This window comes from Cyprinodon variegatus, unplaced genomic scaffold, assembly GCF_000732505.1.
Source record: "Cyprinodon variegatus isolate N-32 unplaced genomic scaffold, C_variegatus-1.0 Scaffold12, whole genome shotgun sequence".
NCBI classification, from domain to species: domain Eukaryota; kingdom Metazoa; phylum Chordata; class Actinopteri; order Cyprinodontiformes; family Cyprinodontidae; genus Cyprinodon; species Cyprinodon variegatus.
In genome coordinates this window covers 2,415,466-2,423,088 of record NW_015150465.1, presented here as the reverse complement: position 1 = coordinate 2,423,088, position 7,623 = coordinate 2,415,466, and the positions used below count along the sequence as shown (strand labels likewise).

General features: G+C 37.5%; 1 protein-coding gene across 2 annotated transcripts in view; it reads right to left on the bottom strand.

Annotated features, from left to right (window-relative positions):
• Nucleotides 1-2,350: 2,350 nt before the first annotated feature.
• polr3e (polymerase (RNA) III (DNA directed) polypeptide E (80kD)) overlaps nucleotides 2,351-7,623 on the bottom strand; it is a 21,261-nt gene continuing 15,988 nt past the window's right edge. For both annotated transcript variants that reach the window (XM_015381544.1, XM_015381552.1), the window contains exons 19-21: nucleotides 5,162-5,239; nucleotides 4,221-4,343; nucleotides 2,351-3,180 (exon numbers count right to left, since the gene is read on the bottom strand). In XM_015381544.1, coding sequence (XP_015237030.1) covers nucleotides 3,124-3,180; nucleotides 4,221-4,343; nucleotides 5,162-5,239 — 258 coding nt within the window. In that variant the 3' untranslated portion in view covers nucleotides 2,351-3,123. The remainder of the gene's footprint in view (nucleotides 3,181-4,220; nucleotides 4,344-5,161; nucleotides 5,240-7,623) is intronic.

The following is a 7,623-nucleotide window of genomic DNA, read 5'->3' as shown; positions in this document are numbered from 1 at the left end:
AGCGAGAATGGCAAAGTTACAGCTGCAGGACTCCTGAGGTACAGCTCCGCTCACCCTCTGCAGCTTTAAATGGACTATTCTTTGGCAGCTCTTTGTAAATTAGGTCAAATTGTGCAAAATTTCCTCTATGCATTTGTTTTATAGTCTTTAATTTAAGTTTGAACTTTGACTGGTCCTTGTTACCAATCAATTCTGCTTTTTTCAACTCGTTCTATTGTGGATTCTTTCTGCTTGGCATCTTCCTCCAGCTGGAACTTCTGCCACATTCTCAGGTCTTTCCGATGGAGAAAGCGTTCCAGATTTGCATTTATGACAAAAAACTTTACTTTTGATCCCATCTGACCAGGGGACATCATTAAACAATCATTTCTGAGTTTCTTACATGACTCAGACCAAACTGTAACATAGACTTTTGTTATGAAGGGAGAACCTTAGTCTTCTTTGAAACCCAGTGACCCTAAAACAACAGCGCCATTTGCTGGATATTACAGCCTCTTACTTTAGAAGCAAACTTTGATTGTTTTATAAATTCTAAATATTAAAGTAGGTTCCGCTGTGACTAATCATCACACTTTATGCATTTTTATACAAATAGAAAACCCTCTATCCTATTTCTTCCACTTTACAATTATAATCTTTGTGTAGGAGAGTCATGTACTGTATAGTCTTGTAAGGCAGCCGAAAGTCATATTTAAGGAAGAATATTCACTACGCTTTGAATCAAGGAGCAATAAAAAGTAGTCCTCAAACATTAGCCCTACTTGCAAGCGTGGAAAAATATTTGCTACTGTTGTGCCGAGTAGCTGTGGGATAATGTCAGATTTAAATCAGAAAAATGGAGGATTAGCATAAAAACTTTATGAACATGTTCTGGTATTTGAAAGAGTAATATTAAAAAAATATATATTACAGGAAATCTTAAAATAGTACTTATAAAATCTTCCTTTTACTGCCTCAAATCTGCATCTATTGAACACATAAATGTTTGAAGTGGGTTTTCAGCAACTTCAGTTAAATGTTGCTTTGTTTCCCATTTAGTTAATTCCAAGACTGCAAAAACTGATCCATATGAATCAATTTGATTTCAAGCACAACAAATAAAATAAAGTTTTTTAAATTTATTTTAAATATACTTTTTTGTTTTGCTCGAATGGCTAATTATCCTACTTTCCAGGGGTCCGTTTCAAGCAGGTTTACTGAAAATAAGTTTTCTTAACCTGAAATCAAGGAGTTTTTCCTTTTCACAAAGAGTTTACTCTGTTACCATAGTAACATTCTCCTCAAAGCTAACCTGGTTTTCTTCAGTAAACTCACCGTCTTCTGTCTCTGTCCTCTTAGAGCCAATCACATTTTGATTTTAATTCCCTGATTTAGTCAGGAGGTTTTTGTCATAGTTTTGTACACATGATAAAAATAAAAACTCTCACTAGGTCCATTACACATTGTATGTGAATCCAATTAAAGAAGGATTGGCATTAATTCACTGAGAATGAAGTATTTATTGGGAGAGGATTCCTAGACATCTTATTGGACAGGATATGAGATTTATTTGGTTTTGGTTTGTTTAATATGAGCGACATGCGGCTCATTTTATTAACAACACACAAAGAACTACTAGCCTGCTGAAATTATTTTCAGATTACACATATTAATTCCAGGATTAGAATTCCTTCAATTATAACCTACTAGGCCTACTAGTATGTAGGAGGCACCATCTGAAGCCCTTCTATGAGACTGATAACTGCTAATTAAAACTATTTATTGGGAAAACATCAAAATGGACTGAGTGAACCTAAATCAGAGTTGATTAAATTAACAGCAGCTTTTATGAAACTGAAAACTCATGAGGATTTGAGTCAGTTTGTTAAAGCTGCTTTGTGAAACGGACCAATGCTCAAATACTGAGATGAACTATTTACTTGTCCAGGGTTGAGTCTGCATCTTGCCTCAATGACAGACGGTTTGCACCAAGGAGTTATAAAGGGTGGACAGAAGGATATTTAACCGACAGCTGTTAAGTGTTTTTTTGTTTGTTATTTAAAGATGCAAGGAGAGCACGATCTGCAGATTTTTAAAAAGTGCAGAGTTGACACGTCTTCTCCTCAGACAACAGACCTTCAGGGTTTAGCAGTTTCAAGGAGAAAGACATTTTCCGAAATGAATTTCTACGGTAAACGTTGGCGGCAGCAAACCAAGACGTTTTGGATTATTTTAGGCATTTAAACTTATAGTAATACTTTTCAAATGTCATGTTCCAGTTCTGAGACTGTATACAAAGCAAGGCCCAATGAAGACACAAAGAATCACTTTAAATAGATAAATTAAAAAACAAACTCAATTATCACTTTAAAATGCATTTTTATTGGTTGTTATCAGAGTAAATCTCTCATAACCAATGAAAGAAATATTTAAAAAGGTGTTCAGCTCATGAAGCCAACTTTACAGTAGCATTGAATTCACTTTACCTCTCAGAGTTTAGCAGTCATTACAGATCTGATTGATGGAGACGTCTGGTCCCCACAAAAAAAAAAAAAACGTTTCAGAATTAAATTGATATGCATAAAGTATCCCTTTTGTCTTCAGATGCTGATCATTTTGTTTCAATCAAGCTTCACAACTTTCCAAATTTCACTAAGGATGAAAATAGTGATCTGAACCCAAAGCAAGAATTAAATTAATGGATCCTTAACTGAATAAGTCATCTCCTCATGAGGTCCTAATGTGGTTAACTGAACCGTGCTTTCTGACAAAAAGAGGAGTAAAACAATAGAAGCATGAAATGTTTGACATTTACACACCATCCTGGTTATTTTAAAAAAAAAAAAAAGCAGAAAACGCCCAACTTCATTTCTATTCAACTATTTCTTTATTGTATTTTTAATCCACTTCTTCCCAGTGTCTCCAGCTTTGAGAGATTTAAAATTTCCCCCCTCCTGCTGTGTTAAGGAGTCATTTTTCACATTATTGTGAAGTTTCTTTGGAGCAGAAAACGCAGCTGACGTCGCCATCCTCCAGTCTCTGGCTCTCAGACCTGAACGGCTGCTGTGATTGGCTGTCGTCTGTCCTCCCATCGGACACTGTTGGGTTATCTGTCGGTGGCCGAAGGCAGGCAGGTTTTTAGGGTCAGGACTGTAACGTTCCCTTCAGGTACCAGAACCCTGCACTGCTCATGCAGCACTCCTAAAACAATAATAATAAAAAATAAAGGGTTAGACTGAAAGCAGGCTTCAGAATAGGTTCCCACAAACTAGTACAAAGCTGTAGATTTAATTAGTTTTACATGAGAACATGCATTCAGCTCCTTTCCTCTGATACACTTCAAGAAAATGTATTGCTACCCGCTGTATTTAGAAGTCCATCAATTAAATATAAAAGGGGATAAATAAAACTTGTTTTATAGATTGGTCTATCTGAACAGGCTTTTAGCTAGCAATGTGTATAGCCTAAAAACAAAAACAAAAAAGACAAAGGCCCTGTTTTTTCATCGAAAACTCAGAAGCAGCTGGAGTTGGAAAAATTAAATTTTTGCTGCTTGACGCACTACATCAACCAATCAGAGAAGCTGATCTGCGAGCTGGCAGGGAGACAGACACAATGCTGATGATGCAGAGCGCTATGATCACTCCAGTTTATTAATGCCTAAATTAACTTAGAATATCGAAACCTGTCGGCAAAATATCTTCACTTGTATTATTCTGGTACCTGCAGTTTGCACCACATACCTGAAAAATGCTAACATCTACTTCCAGCTACCATGAACAGTAAGGGAAAAACCCAAGAGGCAACCCGGCAGCTGCTGCTAGGGATCCCCAGCTGGTTTGTGCAGATCAATGTGGCTCCAACAGCCAAATATTTAAGGCAGGATTGTAATCTTGATGAACCGACTGCACTATGCTTTCAAGTATCAGAACCAGTTATTACCCACTTAACACAGCAAATATAGAAAATCCACTCTTTGCCATTGAACACGGGAGCAGCAGAAGCATCAGATGCATCTGTACACTTTACTGACCTTAATGTTTACAAGCATGAAAAATGAAAAAAGCTTTAAGATGTGATACAGCAAAGTTTACACCCTTTGAAATATTCCTAGCTAAAAGCCTGTTTCTGGAAAAATAAACTGCAGATCATGTGTTCTGATGTCAGAGCTATTGTAATGATTCTAATGAATACAGCACATATTCAAGTATAGACCCCCCCCCCCCCCCCGCCGCCCTTACATGAAGCAGCCGATCGACTTCGGCTTTGGACACGTCTCCCAACTCCTGAGCAAGTTTGGCCTGAACCACGCTCCTCCTGATCCGGTAATTTTTGGAGAACAGGTTGTAGAGCAGATGGCGATGCTGCCGGAAAATAAAAGAGATAAGGATCAATGCTGTACAGTTAATGCGTTATTCTGTCCCACATGTAGTTCACCACTCTGCATTTCAGATGCACAGTGTTTACACCCTGGACCGCATCATCAAATACGAGGAGCTTCAGCTGCAGGAAGCTGCAATGATTGTTTAATATTTAGTAAAGCCTCCCAGACCCTTGGCTTTGGACCTGCCGTTACCCCTGGCAACCCGATGTCATTTCCTGTCAAGGTCTTGCCATTTGGGACGATTGACGACGATTAACAGTCCTTCTAGGACTAAATTAAAACTGCTTTTTTTTAAGGCCACCTAAAGACCTCAAGGGAATTCCTTATTTCTGCCTTTTCAAACATTATTATATCCAGTATACATCCAGTCCCTGTTTGGTTGCCTAATGAGATTTCATAGAAAAGTTCTGTTTACATGACGTTTTTAGTCCGGTCACCCGTTTTATTCCAAATTTTTTGATTTACTTATTGTTTTTTGGTACGAATATATTTCAACTGAATGGTGACAAAAATGGTGCAAAAATCAAAAACAAAGAAGAATGCATGGATGTCCTATTACGCAGAAATTAACCATGTATAAAAAACAAGAATCCAGCGTTACACACACACAAAAATACACTTGATAGTGGTCCCCATATGTAATATATTTTAAACCTAAATCTTCAAGGAATTTAGAGATGAGTACATTTTTTATGACTGTTTACGAAAAAACTACTTTCCCTGCCTCCCCAGGGAACCCATTACATTTCAAATAAGGCTAATACTCAGGTCAACAGTCGCACAGTGAGGAAACGTTACCTTATCGAAGTCCTCGCCTGTCTCCCAAAGACCAAACACCTTCCTTTCGTCAGGAGCCGCTTTACTCTGAGCAGGAAACTAAAGAAAAGAAAGGGTTGAATTTTTAGGACATTTACAGTTTTAACAGCTTCGAAACAGAGAATCTAGATGCAGTGGATCTAATTTAACTTCAGATTTCCAAGCTGAGATGAATCAATCAGGCTCACCCTGGACGCTACAGATTTCACATCTTTAATTAAATCTGCTGCCCGGATTAAGACTTCGATTATGAAAAGTGACATAGGAGAAAAAAAAGAAAAGTCCTGCAGATCCACCAACTGATATAGAACAGACAGAAAATGAATTACTAGAAATACATGCATCTGATTTCAATTTAAACTGATTGAAAATAGTGTGATTTATAAATTAGTGTTGTAGTCAAGACCACCTCAAACAAAGAATACCCAGACCTCTAGAGACCAAGAACAGAGAGTCTAGTATAGAGACAAAACAAAGACATTTAAGGCCAGAACACACTGAATCTGATTTTGCGTCTGATCCGACAGTAAAATTATGTCGGACGAGGTTGTGAAGTTTAGCGCTCATTGAAAGTCAATGGGGATGAACACATCCAACACGATTTTGCATAAGGGGGCTGCGTAGGTCTGACTGAGATAGAGCCCAGGTCTATTTTAGTTGGACTATCAGTTGCAATTCAGTGTTTTAATGGGTCTGACAGGAAGAGAGACGTGGTTACAAAGTAAACTGCATCCGCTTTAGGGGAAAATACTAAATAAAACTTGTTAATCGCACAGGGGGTCAGTTTTAGAGTCGCGCAGAGCATATATAGTAAGCAGGGGGACAGACTTGTGCAATGAATGAAACATTAAAAAAAACTATACTTTAGCCATGATAGGAATTTAGGAGGACAGAAAACAGATAAAGTAGTGATTCTCTTTGAGCCTCACTAAAATAGAGGGGCAGAAAGCGCAGTTTACCAACCTCTTCGAAAAAGACAAAAAAAAACTTCAGATGGAGAAAAAACAGATAAAGTAAAATAGTGATCCTCTTCGAGCATCACAAAAAAAGAGCAGGGAGGCGCGACGCATCTCTCACCTCTTTATAAAAAAAAAAAAAGAAAGAAAACCTTCGATAAACTTCACAGATCTGTCTGAGAATCACCTTGCTGCCTCAGCCAGGATAAAAACATTCCCACGGGTTTAATACTGCGTATTTTCCTTTTCTTTATACTAGGGCTGCAACTAACAATTATTTTGCAAATTGATTAATAATAATAATGTCAATTATTATTTTTTGATAAATCAATTAATAATGGGAGAACCAAAGGTTTCTTAAAGATTTCTTATTAAATGAAACCAGATGAAACTAAAACTTTTTCCACTTGAGTTCTGGATAGAGCATATTTATTTATAATTTTGTTATAATTACTGCACTAAGTGGGTTTCTCTGTCAACTAAAAGCATGCTTTAGAGTCTCTACACTCCGGTTAATGATTACCGGTAATCTATTACTAAATTAGTTGACAATTATTTCAATGTTTGATCGCGATTAATCAGAAGAATTGTTTAAGTCCTACTTTAGGCATGGATCTCATGTTTTTAATATAGGAATATGAACATTCTCCATCTGTTCTTGCTTGAGATGCTGCACAGATTCGCTAAGTGGAGCTTTGCATTATAGAACGCGACTGTTTTTAAAAAAAAAATAACTTCTCATAATCTGTTTAAGTCAAATATGGGGAATTGTTTTAATTTGTGAAAAGCACAGAGACAGCAGTAAAAAAAATGTGCATAGATCTGTCCACCCTGCCTAGTCTGAGCCTCTCTCTACGCAGTGTGACATGGAAGAAAAAATAATAATAATCGGATCAGAGATTAAAAACTTGAACACAGCTGGTTTGTTCAGACCTTTATAGACCTCGTGGTCTTGGCCTCTAAAGGTCTCGACTTTGTCTCTGCGCTCCAGAGCCTCGGTTGGTGTGGTTTGATTACAACACTACTCTAAATGTTTATGAATGAATTCGATAAGAGGAAACGTCTCACATTCTCCAATTCTGCACAGCAGTGTACAGATGTGTGTGGGATTGGTGGCTCTAGTGTAAAGTGTTGAGTGGCAGCTATAATTATTAAATCAATATAGACATATTCCCATAGGGTGGAGAAGTTGTTGGATTGACAGCGACAAAAACATGAAGGTATCACAGAGGTGAACATCTGTTGGTCATCTGGTATATTAAGGGCTGCTTGTCCCTCAGTGGTACATTAGTTTTTTTAGACCTAAACTGACTTCATACAATAACTGGGAAGCAAACACCAATCAGATGCAGTACCCTCCTTTCAACCTGAGCAGGGCGGCATAGAGATCATTTTAGAGTCAAAAGCAGGACTGCAACCAATGTGGAGTAAATACCGTATTTTCACGACTATAAGGCGCACTTAAACGTCTTTTTTTTCCCTCAAAAT